Source organism: Ostrea edulis, chromosome 1 (assembly GCF_947568905.1).
Source record: "Ostrea edulis chromosome 1, xbOstEdul1.1, whole genome shotgun sequence".
Lineage (NCBI taxonomy): Eukaryota > Metazoa > Mollusca > Bivalvia > Ostreida > Ostreidae > Ostrea > Ostrea edulis.
In genome coordinates, this window is record NC_079164.1 from 49,888,131 (window position 1) to 49,904,781 (window position 16,651).

General features: G+C 33.7%; 1 protein-coding gene and 1 long non-coding RNA gene across 7 annotated transcripts in view; one reads left to right on the top strand and one right to left on the bottom strand.

The window, feature by feature from the left end:
* The window catches only part of LOC125651443 (solute carrier family 12 member 6-like), a 68,469-nt gene that overhangs the window by 18,336 nt on the left and 33,482 nt on the right, over positions 1–16,651 (top strand). For all 6 annotated transcript variants that reach the window (XM_056153182.1, XM_056153187.1, XM_056153180.1 and 3 more), the window contains 2 exons: positions 11,970–12,061; positions 14,377–14,487. In XM_056153182.1, coding sequence (XP_056009157.1) covers positions 11,970–12,061; positions 14,377–14,487 — 203 coding nt within the window. The remainder of the gene's footprint in view (positions 1–11,969; positions 12,062–14,376; positions 14,488–16,651) is intronic.
* Positions 230–11,195, bottom strand: LOC125651464 (uncharacterized). Its single transcript, XR_007361257.2, has 3 exons — positions 10,936–11,195; positions 8,626–8,741; positions 230–8,540 (listed from the first exon to the last, which is right to left on the bottom strand). It is a non-coding gene; the product is annotated as an uncharacterized LOC125651464 (long non-coding RNA).

Below are 16,651 nucleotides of genomic sequence, written 5' to 3' on the forward strand. Positions count from 1 at the left end.
ATTGTTTTGAAGGGAAATGTCAAGAAGTCAAGTATACCATTGTGAATCATTTGTAAAATTAAAAAGATATTAATAAGGGATTGGTGGAACTATCTATATAATATGAATAAAGTACAGAATGAATGCATGCATGGTGCATTACGAATTAAGTGAACATGGAAAATAATTTTTCTTCAATGAAATGATTTAACAGTATTGACCTGTATGATGATATGTTGAAAATGGAATCAAAATGATACATATAAGCAAAAATTGGAAGTAAAATGATGTATAATATATTGGGTGTGCATTTATAGAGCTAAGTTTGCAAAGTTTTAATGTATTGAAAAGTAGGAAGTTGTGTTTAAGGATTTCTGTGTAAGTTAATGTAATACTTTGTATCTGTAAATTGTGCTGCATTGAACAATATTAGGATCTTCCTTATGCAATGTACTTCACAACCTTTCATTTACAGGCAAAGTGATCTATGATTATTGACATACTAAAAACTACATCGTAGCTTTTTAATAAAGAAAAGCAGGAAAGACGGAGAAGGGGAGGAAAAAGCCCAAAACCTCACAATTAAATGTCGAATTAAAATGCACCCAAGCCTGATACTTTCTTCCTCTGTTATTGATTGGTTTGACTCAGCATGAAAAGTTACTGAGTATCAGGGGAACCAATCGTTTTCAGATACCTTCACTGAAGTACAGTGTACATATATATACAGATCAAGAGTTGTCAAGACTCTGTCAGTTTCGATTCCTACAATAATTAATACTGTGTTGGGAATCCTTGTACTTACCAGTTTAGATCTATTTACATAATGGCTAGCTCTACAAAGTTAGGTGTTTGATGAAGCATATGAATGCTCTTTTGGGGAGGATAGGACAATGTAGACTTATAAACTCCAGTGAGAATTATAGCATTTGACATGATGATTGCAAATGTTAACCCTTGATCAATGTTAGGGTATCACATTTTGATTTTCCAATAAGCAGATGAATTTTTGTAGATTGAATAGGATGAAAGAGTGAGAATTCTGGAAGATTCAGGAATTTTAAAATCTGCAATATTTGCTGTAGCTAAGAACTTCTTGCATCTTAGTAATTAAAAATGGCTACCAGTGCAGAAAGCAAATGAATGCTAGCTTTTCATATTGTCATAATTTTGGGTTCAGTATTCTGAATATGCAATACATAATGCTGTCATGAGAAATCATATATGAAAGTATTAAATGCAGTATTTGCATTGCTTCAATGGGGCTGTGTCTGTTATAAAAAAAACTTAAATGAAAATCATTGATTGCAGTCGGGTAACTATACATTATAATGTAATAAATTTCCGATATTGAACAAATATATGAACAAATCAATTTTTATTTAAAATTCATATAATTTTTTCTTTTTTGAAATGTTGTGTAATTGCATTTACAGCTTTATATTCATGATGAGTAGAATGATTTCCAGTCAATAGATAAGTTTTGAATGTTCCCCATATCATTTGTATATCTCAATATAATGTATAAATTTCCTGGACAGTCGTTGAATTTTTATACTTTTCGTGTTCAACTGGACAATATATCCTACTTTTGTAATTTGCGACTGTTTTAAGATATTTGATATTCTAGTATGACAATTTGATACAATTTATTGGACATAGATGGAGAGTTTATTAAGTCATGGTAAGTATTTGGTTCCTTTCATTGTGTGCTTCCGCTGCTCTGAATCTCCCGAGTTTAAGGGTGATATCATACTATTTATATTATTCAGTTTCATTTTGAGGATTGATTTTGGAATAAATTTTTGTTCTTAATTAAGCTGTTTTGTTATTTGGAATTGCTTAAAGTATATTATTATATTACTTCGCTTTAAGTAGAAATTATAAGGCTCAGAAAAATTGATATTAAAACCATTTTAACAGTTTTCTCGTTGATGAACAATCAATATATATATATATATGTATGCTAAACTTTCATTTTGGAGGGAGTGGGGGTTGGATATATGATTTGTTGTCATATTTAACATTTAGTGTTTCCAAAAATCAAATTTGGTATCCCTCTTAGAAAATCCCGAGCCCTGAAATCTGTAAGATTGCTGCAGTCTTTGAGTTTCCTTATGAAATACAAGGTTTTTTCCCCTGCCAACTTCCTTATGTTGAAGTATTGAATATCTATAGTTTGGGAGTAAATTTTCATCATTTTGTACTCAGTTGTATTCTTAATGACATTTGAGTATAAGTGATACATGTTATTTGATTATCTGATGTTAATGATGTATACATGCCTTTGACTCTTTCGCATGCCTTGGTTTGTTGCAGGCTTGATAAATCAATTAAGGACACGAGGCAAACCAAACAAATGTTGTGTATGAAAGGTGTATTTTGCTCTGATTAGTTGTCAAACTCATTAAAATACTTAAATGTCATACATGATGTTTCTCAAGAATATATAATTTTTTGTGACATTTCGGGTGCAATTCACTTCCTACCTTGTTTCTTAAAAAAAAAACTTGGGATAATATTACCACAGATGTTTTAGAGCTCCAGATCCTAAAGCATACTAGCTTATATACCAGTGGAATGGTGAACGGTTTGGGATTGGACAGTTGATTGGGTAACGAATGCTGAATGATTTGAATGGAATGGTTTTCATTGAGAATAATGGAAGGTTCTTATCGAGAATGGAATGCTTGCATGAAGATGGAGAATGAATGGTTTTGGTCAAGAACAGAATGCTTTGTGTCAAGTTGGAAAAGAACGTTTTGATCTCAATTTCAAATTCTACATTTCAGACTCTTGGCACTTTTTACATACAGTCTAAGGCTTTGTGATAAAAAGAGATAGAAAGAAAATGGGTGATTAAAGTTTTAGCTAATAATTTATTGGAAAATGTTACCATTTTAAAATTCACATAAAACAATTACCTATCTACCATTATTCAAACAAAATGGCTTTTTCATTGATGTATAAATTTTGATAAAATTGTCACCAGTGAGTGCATAACTGTTTTCAGCTGGTATGGGGAATTGAAAAGGAGCAACACCCCCCCCCCCCCCCCCCCCCTGTTTTCTTTTGTTGTTTCTATTGTTATGTAAATATTAGGATTAGGTTTTTTACCAAATATCTGTAATCTAAATTAAGCCCAGTAAATGATAGTCAATATTTATTGACAGATCAAAGTACAATATAAACGATGATTGTGTATTTTATCGTGATTCAAGTCAATGTATTGAAAATGAACACACACACCTCAAATTCAACATTTGATATTGAAAATTTTCAGTAAATGGGTTTTTTTAAAAAAAATTATATTTACAAACATGGTACACTGTTCTTCATTGTTTTAATTCAGTAAGGGAGTGCCTGCATTGTTTCAATATTTGTGATGAATTAATTGATGGCACATGTACATTGTAATGATATTCATTCAGTACATGTACTCAGTTAAGTCCTGATTTGACACCAAAAGTCTCAGAGGATAGCATTTTAGAAAGCAAATTTCACCTGAGGTGTGGGCTCCATATATTGTAGTACACCATTGCTTTAGCAAGTTTTTTAATTCACACCCACACTTGAAGACAACAGCTGAAAATTATAGCAAGTTAATAATTCAATTTAATTTTCCAACAATTTCATTAAAATAAGTAAATTTTTTATTAATTTAAAACTTTTTAAATACACTTACACTAAGCCTATAATATGAAATTATGTTTTTGTTTGAAACTGCTTTGCGACCTATCTGGAAAAATCCCTATTATGCAAATTTCTTGTTCTTTTTATCAAAAAATTCATCTTGTCCTCTAAATGTCTCTGAGTGCTATTTTGATCTACATTGACTCAGTGATGCTAGGTGAGTTCCGAATGACCATGCAGGAATGAACAGTTTGAGGGAACTAATACTTTATTGAGAATGAACAGTTTTAGATGGGAAAGGAATGGTTTGGTGTAGAAATGGTATGCTTTAGCTTGGGAATGGAATGTTGAAGGGTTTGAACGGAATGGTTTGGTGTGGGAATGGAACATTGAAGGGTTTGAACGGAATGGTTGGTGTGGGAATGGAACATTGAAGGGTTTGAACGGAATGGTTTGGTGTGGGAATGGAACATTGAAGGGTTTGAACGGAACGGTTTGGTGTGGGAATGGAACATCGAAGGGTTTGAATGGAATGGTTTGGTGTGGGAATGGAACAATTCTAGTCAAGAATGAAATGATTACAGAACAGTTGATTTGGTGTAGTAGTATGCTTCAGGGTTGTAAACATATATTTTGATAGTTTCCAGTTGTGGAATAGTAAAAAGTAATGTCAACTCTTGTGTGTATATATGGGTATTGTAGGAAAGAAGGGGAGAAAAATATTTGGATTGATCAATAGGCCCCTGTGATCCTTGAATTACGAATTAGGTTATCTAACTACTAGGCTAACCAGGCCATTATATGAAGTATAGTAATGTTACTAAAATATAAAATTTCAAACTGTTTCCGAAATTGTACAAGAACTCTTCCTAGTCACTTAATTGTGACCTTAAATCACAGACCTGATTTTCTGATGATCAAATGAAAGGTTTTGTGAGTTTTGTTTTATATTTACATTGCAACATGGTGTTGATTCACTCAAATGACCCGTTATTGCTATCTAATAAATTTCGTCTGTCAAGCAGGCAATATAATGAGCTTATTTGTGATATGTATGACCCCTGGATCATATGTTGAAAATGCACTATGTTTAAAAAAATCTTATTTACTCCTGGACATCAAGCAGGCAAACTGTTTGCGTGATTATAATGAACAACGAGCCCTCATTAAGTATTTACAATCCATGGGCCTCTTGTCATTAGAAAATCTTCATGTTCTCAATATTAAATGACGGTAAACATCAGCATGACATCACAATGTCGAAACATGCAATCACAAAGCCAATCTAACCTACTACATTCAAGAAACAACCCTTAAACCTTGCTCACTTGCAGGCACCAAAAGTAAAATAGGAAATCTTTACAGGATTGACAAATACGTTTCTCAAACTTTTGAAAAATACAAAATGGATGTGCAGATTGAGAACTTGTGGTTCACAAATAGTATAATTTTGTCTGAATTCCAATCATGATTTAAAACAACTAAAACTATTACAGTGCAATTTATCTTCTTACTTTATTGCATTATAGCACAATGACCTGGTATTGTTATTTTTTTATTTTTTTATTTATTTTTGTTACAGTTATATTTCTTTGATGCATGTAATCAATGTACAAGAATGTTAAGTTTTAAGTCTTTTTTAAAAACAATTTATGAAAATGTTTTGTCTGTTCTTCAACAACCATATGTACTTTCCATGATGCTGTAGTCTGACTGATATGTGGGAGAAATTCTGAAATTTAAGAAATAAAATTAGATGTTAATTACTATTTGTAGTCTCAAGGTAAACAGGAGCTAAGCACTATTGCAAATAATAACAACTGGTGTTAACACAGACAGTGTTGAATTTAGGAGTAATATTATCTAGGGCCTTTGACCTAATCAGGGTCTTGGATAAAATTGTGTTTACTGGGGTCCAAGGTCTTTTGGTTCACCACATGCAGAAGAGGGGCATGATTAGAAGGCTATAGAGAAATGTCTCTCACTCTTGACAATTTCCAGCTCACTTGCCATGTAATGATAAGCGAAATCAAAATATGTCAATTTCTGATTGCGAGATTGTCTTTTGGGGGAGAAATTAACTTCCACTGCAATACTGTGGGGATATTGATTATGTGAAGTACATGGATAGATCCAGGTGGAGGGGATTAGAAAATTTAAACAAGGGCAATTGTTAATGTGTTGATCATAAGGGATTGGTATATCTTAAAAAGGATGATGCTACATTTTGGTCCAAACACATCAAGATAATACAGGTGACTCTCGATGATTTGAACTTCAGTCTCTCGAAGTGAAAGTACACGGTCCCAATTTTTTTCTCTATATAAGTAAGCAAATGATTTTTTCTTTATAACTTAAAGCAAGGAACAATAAAAAAGCCAAAAAAATTTCTCTCTATAAAATGTGTCTGGAATTAACCTTAACAAGCGTTTTAAGAAAGTAAAATATATGCCAGGTATACTATGTTAACAAAATCAGAATGATATTCCTAAATGGATAGCATTATGACCTCATGAATAAGACATTTCCCGCCTTTTTCTCCAAATAAGCCTGAAAACTGTCAAATGTCATACAGATTATTGCTCAGAAAAAGATGTGCGCATTTGTCGAGCAAAATGAAAATGATATATATTGTGTATTATTTTAAGATGAAAAATATGCTTGAATATGAATTTGCTCGACTCGTGCGCTGTATGTTTTTTGAAAAGAAAACCACCTGAATTTGTGGATATTTTCATTGAAAATGGCATTTTTGCAATTTTATGCCAACTTCAAGCTCTCGTCCTATGACACAAATCATTTTGCTGATCAAACTGAGTGAAATTTGTGTTTGCTAATCTATTCCTTATTTGAATGCCAGGATTTGAGCTCCAGGTGAAATCATCGATATTTTAGGCCAGATGACTTTAGAAACTGTACCTACTTCTTTGCTATCGATCTCTCAAACGTTCAATCTCTCAAAATGAAATCGGTCCTGTAAAACATATTTCATTGTTTTTCACTCTTGATCTCTCAAAGTGGTTGTAGCATATATACACGGTGTATTACTATTTCCAGTTGGACCTTACCTGCATAACATTGAAGAATATTGAATGCCTGGTCTAGCTCAGCTGTGTTAATTAGGTGTTTATTTAGGTGACACATCACCCATGTTTCCTTGTGGGGTGGATAGTTAATTGTTTAATTGGTCAATAATTTAACCCTCCACCTAGGCTTTGGTTTCATTATATAATTCAACTTGTGGCCAAATTTACGACTTGTTTGGACTTGATAATGAGACTGTCGCGAATTACTTGGAAAACAATGACAATGTACTTAATATATGTATTGTGTTAATTAACTATGCACTTTCTGTGGCCGGAGAATGTCGCGAAATGTATTGCTGTGTGGATGTGTGTGACGTCATAGTGACTGTGACGTGCTTTGATGTTGTAAAGTGAACGGTTTTCTGATTTAGAATCGGAAACATGATGTTTCACAAAACAGTTAAAACAAGGCCTTTCTCCTTAATTATTGCCTTTCGCTCGTTGACATCGGTCACTTTACTGCATAATGCAGGGGCATGAATGTCACCGCAAAACACATATGGTTTTGATGTGATTTTATTTTTCCTCTCGTTTGGAACAGGCATGCAATGTGTTTTTGTCACAAATGCTGCTGTAGGCATGAAATCATCAGACACACTACTAGTAGATGAACTGTAAGCATCCTGGACAGTAAACTCTCGGAGTATGGCTTTCCGCAAAATCTGAAAATTCCAGTCGTCTCCCACGTTATCACGTGTTATGTTGCGTCTCAATTCCTGAGGTAGTTTATCAAGTATAATTGGTACCAATATTGATCCGTAACTGTCTGGGTATTTTCCCAGTGACTCTAAACCACGGACATAGTTTTCCATTTTATCATAATTAAAAATGATTTCAAACTTTCCGTATTTGACACAGGAGCGGGCAGTTTGGAGAGATTTTTCATGAATGTATTTATAAGTGTGTTTTTGTCTGAATCTTTCCTATAAGAACTGAATTGCAGTTGGATAATTTGCATTTGTTATCTGTAACCCAGCAATACACTGACTTGCTTCACCAATTAAATGAGATTTCAAATAATTGAATTTCTGTGCGTTTGTTAACAAGACATTTTTGTCTATATATAGCTCCCTCAAATGAATCCTAAAACGACTGCCAGTTTAACAGATTCCCATCGAATTTAGTAATAGTTAGCTTCGGCATTTTTTGAAAACTTGAAGAGTGGTTAATGCCGGATGATGATAAACTCCTTGAACTATCTGGATAAAGATTCGAATTCACGGGCATGAAGACTGAAGCGTTTGGATTAAGCAATGATTTTGACAATCTCGTTAATTTTGAAATAGTTTTCTGAATAATTAAATCATACTTGTCTGTTTCTTCTATTTCGTTGTCCATCTCTTCTTCTGTTGTGGTCTCAAGAATTTCACTGTTCAATATGGACAACAGTTCATGTTTCCGATGTAGTGTCTTGATGGTTGCGGTGATTTCGTCAATATCTACATTCCTCAATTTCCTCGTTTTTGTTGACTATTCTTGTAATTGTGCATTTGTGTCCGCCGCGGACAACCTTTAGATTCGAACTCATAGTCACGGCACCAAATGTTTTGTATTATATAAGCTAGAGTGAAAACAACACGTCTTGTCATTTCATCGTTACTTGTTAATCTAAAAAACTGTTTACTTTACAACGTCATAGCACGTCACAGTCACTATGATGCCACCCACACCCACACAGCAATACATTTTGTGACAGAGACAGTAATTTTTGAAATACTAAATGACATGGTCATTCACAATATATATACCGGTCGCAGTTGCCCAGTGGTAAAACGTTTGCTTCGTAACCATGCAGGAGGTCGTGAGTTCAAGCTCCGCTCATGCCAATAGGCCACATGAAACCTAAGATGTAAAAATAGGTAGTGATTGCTCCTTCGCCAAACGCTCGGCATTCAGAAGTGAGAATAACAGGTATTTCTGATATGACCTTAAAAACGGAGATCCCGTGTCATGGCAGGCATTTGTACGTTAAAGAGTTACCCTCACTGCTAATTGGCTCTTTGTGCTAAACGTAGGTCTAAATTTGTTGTACCACACCTACAACTGGTGACAATTCAATTTGAGTGAAAAATTCTCAATGGTACTTTAAACAAACAAACAAAAATAGATATATATATGCTATTTATGTCTAGAATATTCCAACTGTCTTGCTCAACCAAGAAAGTCCAAGTATAACATATATAGACATCTTATGATTTAATTTCATTTACATAGATTCATTCCATAGGCAGACCAATTATATATCAAAGCATATTATCACACAACGGATATTATTAAGTTACTAAACAACATTACCCACCAGCAGGGCCACTTAATTTCTTGTGATCTCTTTTTGAACTTTTTAGTATATCTCAGGAAAACGCTGAACTTCGGTCTGGAATAAATGCCTGGAATTGGTGATTTCTGTGATAACACTCTTTATATTACTAAATGTTTTTGTAGTTTTATGTGTTTTGGTATATCATGGATGCTCATGTTTTCCTTTATACAATAAATGATTCTGGTTTATTGTAAATGCCATACCAAAAAATCAGTGTAAGTTATATTCTTTTCTGATATTTAACATTCTATCATCAAATGACTTGGTTTTTTATCTAGGCTGGAATGATATATCAAAAGTTTGATCTAAAGTACAATACATGCAATGATACATTTGGCAGAAGATTAATCTGAAAAATTATTTAACTGATTACAATTCTAGTTTTATCTATGGAAACAAAGCATTGAATCAGATACATGAAGCATATTGTTTAATGTGTAAAAATGTCAATTGCTGATATTGATTAAGACAGCAAAACAAAAGCTTCATAGATGTGAATACATCTCACTGCATTTTCACATTTATCTACTGTAGAATCATTTTTTGCAAGGGACAGTTTTCATAGATTGTCAAGATTAAACGTTTACAGTTTTCAATGGATAAGGTTTCACTGTATGTTGAAGCATTATGTAAATTTTGTATTTCTTCGCAGTTCATGCACCATTAGTGGAATAGGGGTATATACCCATGAAATCCACACAAACAATGGAACCCCAACAAAATCCAATGATTAGTGTACATTGCAAAATTTATTTTCATCCACAAGAAAACTCAGAAAATTCTTGTCCCTAATGTTCCTACTAAAGTAAATGGGGATAAAAATAACTCAGTGTGTTATAGAACCATCCAAAACTGGTGTAAAGTAGGCGTTGTCATCTGTTGCTGTTCTGTGAATTTCACATACATTCATGGACTATTGGTGCCAAATTTCAAAATATTTTTTCTGGAGAAAATATAGATATTATAAGAATTTAAAAGATTTTTTTTTTTTACATATATTAAGCTAATAACATAAAGTTGTGCAAATTATCATAACACTTGTTATTCAATGTGTGTGCACACTGTTTTGTGTTATTAGCAAAATAGATATTTAAAGAAAATAATGATTTAATGTCCAAGCTTTACAAACATCAGAAAATAATGCATTTCTTTGGGTATTAGTTGCCAGTGTAGCATGACCTATCAGTACTGAGTATATGACATTTGATGTCACCAAAGTGGTGGATATATATATATAATCATATATATTTTGCAAAATATGTAGCAGTAGAAAATGGAGATTTTTGTTAGAAGAATTCTGAGTATCAATATGGTCTGCATGATTTCACCATCACAGATTTGCAGTATAATGGCACAAATTAAAAAAAAAATGATGTGAATAAAATGTATCAATGGTGACATAATTTCAAAGGTATATTATTGTAAAACAAGCATATTGCAAAGAAATTTAGAGAATTTTAAGAAATTATTGATAATCATAAACATGTAACATGTTCATGAGTTTTATTTATTGTGCATATAACATTTATTTCATATTGAGGTCACTTAAATCTAATCAAGGGCAGACTTTTATAACCATCACACCACACTGCTCTTTATTGTGTACATATCACTGCATAAGCCATCCAAAGATCTGACTTTTTTACCAACAGGAAAATGAATTCATAATGGTGTAAAATGTCTACACTGAAATAATTCAAATACTTAGTTTATTTAGCATTGCACCAAGCTATTGACCCATCTTATACGTATTGTATTACATAAAAAACCTTTTTATAACTCAATTCTGCTGATGCTGAAATGACTATTACAATTGACAATCTTTTTAACCTTTAGGAGGTTGATTGGGCCTTTCAGTATGAAAGCTACTGCTGTTGTGTTAATTTTGGAGACATACATGGGTATTGAAGCACTAACTTGAAAGCATCACGGAATTGGTGGTGTTTTGGCTTCATTTCCAGTGCTCAGTAGCCAGACTAATTGTGAATCACGCCTTGTCTTGCTGAGAGTGATTCTTTTGAATTAACCAGTATGATCCATCAAAAATGTATTTTCTGCTGCTGAGGAATTGCATTCACATGGGACAAATTCTGAGTATATTCTGGACAGCGGCGTAATGGAAAAAATAAATCTCCAATCCTGATATCATCATAGCTAAGTGTCATGAACATCTGCTCTTTACATAAAACAATGAGTTATTATGTGCAAGTGTATACATATTTACTCACCTATTATAGTATTAAGTAAATTATGATATTTTTTGAAACGATAAATTGCCCAGAGTATAATGCATCAGACGAGAGTGTTCATAGACTGCAAACCTCTGCCAATCCCAAATCTAATTGCAACATTTTCAGAATGCATTTCTCTTTGTTTGCAATTGATAGATCTCATCCACAGATAGCTATCAAAATTTATTTATTTCTTGCCTGCCATCAAACCTATCAATTGTAAAATCTGAATGAAGTTTAAGCAGCAATTGTATTTACTATTGTCCATAGAATATAAACACACACACAAACTGGTCTTGTCCATAGCACTACATACAAACTACGTGTAGTATTGTTCATAGGTATAAACAAATTCAAAGCTAACTGAATTTTCTGATATCGTTCAGTTAATTATCACATGAACCCAAAGGAAACAAACTTTGGAATTTTCTGCCAATCAAAAAAATCCTGTGACCACCTGTCTTTGCTGTTCCATTTAATGTTCTCACTGCCGGTAACATGGCGATGACGGTTACGAGCATTGTAAGGAAATTTGCAGCATTGTAAGGAAATTGCTTGATGCATGTCATTTAATTATCCAACAATGCTGGAATCTGTCATATTCCCATTAATGACAACAAAACCTCCCTTCATTGTTTACAGAAATATGACATTGTAAAATACTAGTATGTTAAATTGTTAATGCTTTGATGTTCATTATATTTATATATATTATTTAAGGTGAAGATGCCGCCCGAAACTTTGACAACAATCCCTTGGCAAGCAATGATGAATTGGAATCTCCATATTCACGACAGATGGAGCTGTATGCTGTAAGTTTGGGTTTCTGTATGAATTAGTATGGGGAAGTTAATAGAATTTGTGATAGTACTTCATCACTTCTTTCAAGATGCATCAAATGAGGGTTAGGATGGGTTTTGTCTATCTGTCCATAAACATTTTACCTTGTAAGCCTTGAGTTTGCTTCATCCAATTTGAGCAAGTTTTAAGATTTCTCTGTGCATTCTATGTGTATTATCATATGTTTGCAACATAGCTCAGAAACTTGAGTTGCTCATGACATGAAGTTGTGTCCTGACCCCAGTCAAAGCTAGGTCATTTGGATAATGTCAAGGTATCAAAGAGAAAACATGGTTCATGAATAGAGAAGCTGTATACAGTCACAGTCTATGCAAAAGACATCGGACCGTCGGACCTGACCGATGTGCAGTGCCTCAGGTCTGATGCATCATTTTTTACACCAGACCGGAATGTTCAATGTCTCAGTGTCCGGTTTTGAACTTTACTATTTTGACGCTGAGTCATTTCAATGTTTGTTATAAGTAAAAAATATTGCACAAATCCAAATTCATAAATGAATGTGATTAAAACCGCATGAACCATCTAAAGTATTATGCGGGAGCGATCCCCGGTAAAAGAAAAGCTGTTAGGCCTACTCAAGAGAAGAATATGGACTATGAGTCGATTTTTTGAACAGCCTGCGAGAAGATTCAATACGTATGGTTTGGAAAAGTGGCCGACCATGGCATTTTCACGTGTTTCACTTTTTTACATTGGGTTTTTTGGACTGACAAAATTTGGTTCGGACCTGTGTGTTCATTGATTACACAGGACCGAATGTCCTGTGTGGTCCAAAAAACTTTCGCATAGACTGCAGTCACATGAGGCGCAGAGTTTGCTTAATAATTAACTGATGGTAAATCCCATTCCTATCCCAAAGTCATGTGCCAGTTATAAGATCACTTAGATGCTCATACTACACACAGAAGTTGCTAATGACATTAGGAAGTGTCCTGATTCTAACTGAAAGTCATACCTGTGTTACGCCAAGGTCATTAGAACAAATTGATGTCAGGGTCACTTGGAGAAGAAGAATAATTTTTGTAGCAATCTAATATCTCTGATATCAAAGTATTAGATTCTTGCGACCTTGAGGTGTGTAATTTTGTCATCTTATTGAAGGAATTCAAATATTTGTCTATCTCAGTACTTTGTGGTGCACAGATTTGGGAAAAGTTCACAAAATGTAGATATTTTTATATTCCCTTGTTATATATCAAAACAAAATAGCTTCGATTTCCTTTGAAGTTTTTGGGAGGTCAAAGGCCATAACGTAAGATGGCACATTGATCAGACACCTTCAGGGTGTAACAAGAATGTATCAATAACTGAGAAAGGAAGGTTAGCCCATTATTTTTGCAATAACAAATCCACAGCAACACAATTAGCTAAGCTTTGTTGTGAAACACAAGTTGGAATCGTGGTTGAATTTTCTCAACATTCAATACTTTGACGTTGTTAGAATCCATGGATTTTCTTTCTTTTACACTGCATTCAACATGTAGTGTAATGGGGGGAAAACCCTTGGGTTTTGACAATGAAACTTTGATTAAGTCCTCTCTTTTACTTTGTCCTAAATGACCATCTCAAATGCACATATAGATACAAACACATTCTTTCAGAATGACTAAATTATTAAGTAAGACACTATGTGATTATATCTACTTAGAAGCCCTTAGAACTTATTCCACTATAAGGCCAATTCAACTTAATTGATAGATTATCATCCCCGCCCGCCCCTCAAAAATTGGCCCGCCCTGAATTTTTTTATTTTGCTAAACTTGCAATTTCCGGAATATTTTGAAGTCCGACTCTGGTATTTACACTTCTTGTTTACATTTCCGGTGTAGGAACGTGAAATGCCACGTGAAGAAAATAGATCTATGTGGTGTTCTTAATTTCTTGCGTTCTTACAGACGAAAATCTTGAAGAAATTAGGTATATTTCTGTTATATCCTTGAATTAAAGCTTAACCTGGATTTAGTGTATGAAAATAGATTGATATCCATCTGCCATTAAATGATGCGGATATGTTGGGGGAAAAAACTTGTTTGTCTTTAATATTTTTCTCAGAAAATAAAAATTAAAAAATAAAATCCTCCCACCCGCCCCATACTTTTTGCTGACCCTGGATGATAATCTACTAATTAAGTTGAATTGGCCTAAAAGAAAACATTTTAAATTTTATTTCTTATGCCTTATTAAAAATATGTGGTGTGTATGAACATTTTGATATCTTGCAAATACATGCAATAAACATATTAAACCTATTTTTGGTACCTTCTAGGATGATCTGCATGAAAGAGGAAAAATCTCTCAAATTCTCAACCGAATTGCCAATTATCAAGGTGGCGTGGAACCCAATATCAGTGAAAATTACAAGTCTAGTCCAAAGAAGGTATGTGGTGCTAAATAATAGATGTTGAAAAGGAGCCTAATTACCTCAGAGGCAAGACAAAACAATAAAATGAGCAAACAGAATTTTCAAATTATTCTCCTATTCTTTGCAGAAATGAAGGGTCATTTTTAGCTCACCTGAGCTTTTCTGATCACCTTTTGTTTGTTGTCCATCCCTCCATACATCTTTCTGTAAACTTTCCACACTCAAATCTTCTCCAGAACAATTGGGTCATTGTCATCCAAACTTGGCACAAAGTATCCTTAGGTAAAGGGTTTCCTATCTTAATTGTTTACTTCATGGTCCATTCTTTTGTAAGGGAAGATAATTAGCAATTTGTTAAAATAAGGTGGGGTCATTCAAAAATCTTCTGAAGTCTACACTTATTAAGGAAGCTTTCACATAAGTTTCAAAATCAGGACTTCATTTCCATTGCTCAGTAGCCAGAGTAATTGTGAATCATTGGATCTGGAGTCAGCATGGGGTCACAGTAGGGATCAAAGTTTTAAAAGGGAATGGATATACTAGAAAATATCTTTAAAATTATTCTTCTGAAGAACAGGGCCATAATTAGTCATATCAATATGCAAGCATCCATTGATAGTCCAGTTTGTTCAAATCATGGTCTAGTATGTAGGATAAGGCCTCGATATTGGATCAAAGTCTTACTTTGTAATAAATGGAAAAAAAACTCAGGACCAGCAGGGCCATGATTAATCATATTAATATGCAACCATTCTTAGGTAGTACAAATCAGTTTATTCAAATCATGGATCATGGCCCTGGAGGGTAGAGTGGGACCACAATAGGGATTAAGATTTTTTAATGTCATATATGTACCGGTATGTAAGGATTTAAAAAAAAAAATATGACCAGGGCAGGGGAGGGGGTGAGTAGGATGGGAGCTTCAATGGGGGATCAGCTATCATCATCATTAATCATATTATATTGCAGTCATTCCAATGTGATGCATATTCATATTTGATTAGGATTGGGTTTAAATAGGGATTCAAAGTTTCACATGAGAATGTACAGGAAATTTGAAGGAAAAAAAATATTTTCAATAGTAGAAGGGCCACACTAGATCATATCAATATGCAAATGTTCCTAAGTTGTGTGAATTGTTTTGGGTTTTTTTATTGACCCAGGGGTTAGGGTTGGACTAAAATTGGGGATCAAATTTTACAATATTTGAATATAGGGGGTGGGGGAATCTTTAAAAAAAATGTTTTTTCCAGAGCAACAAGGTCATGTTAGCCATGTTGATATTTAAGCACCCCATGTTGTGGGGATTTCATTTTGTTTAAATCGTAACCCCATGGAACTAGATTTTGGCTATAGTATGGGGTCAAAATTTGTCAAAAAAGTCTTCTGAAGGACAGCAGGGCCAAGGTGTCTTTGGTGAGCTCTGTGGCCCATGGGCCTCTTGTTCTTGGAAGTGTTGATCTTTTCACTTCATTGATCTTGCATAAGGCTTTCAGCTTTAGATTACTATAAGCTAAAATTTAAAAAAAAAATCTTCCATTTGGTAAAATTTTGGTGCAATAATTCCGCTTTGAGATCTTCAGGGGCAATAAAACTAATGTTTGAATGAATTACCACCCTGATCCATCAGCGAATCCTACTTTTTCTGTGAAGAGCTCATATTGATTTTGCCAGGTTGTTTATTCAAGTGATAGTATAGCGGGTTCACGAAAACTTGATCTTCAGCACAAGCAGAAAATTTTCTGTTGGTACACTATCAGTTCAATGAACTTTTGAATTGCCTTATGCATAGTTTAGTTTGTATGTATTAAAAGAATGATATTTGTTTGCTGGTATGATATTTTAATGATAGATATTTTGGGTCACTTCATCAATAACTGTTTTTTCTTTGTTTTAGGGTTATGAACAGGTAGTCAAGTGTTGTTTAAGCACCCTGTTTTGGGCATGAACAGTTCCATAATTTTTAGCCCCTTTTGAATCCATTCCATAATTTAAAATTTGAATTGTGTGTTGTCATGTTATGGTTTGGCACAGTCTAAGATCTGTCTGATTTCATAAGATGACCACAAACAATTACCTCATCAAGCTCATCTTTAGTCAACTCAGTATTCTAGATTTGTTTTTTGTTGAGTTTTTTCTTTAATTTTTTGAATAGACAAGGTTTTGGGCTCAAGTTACA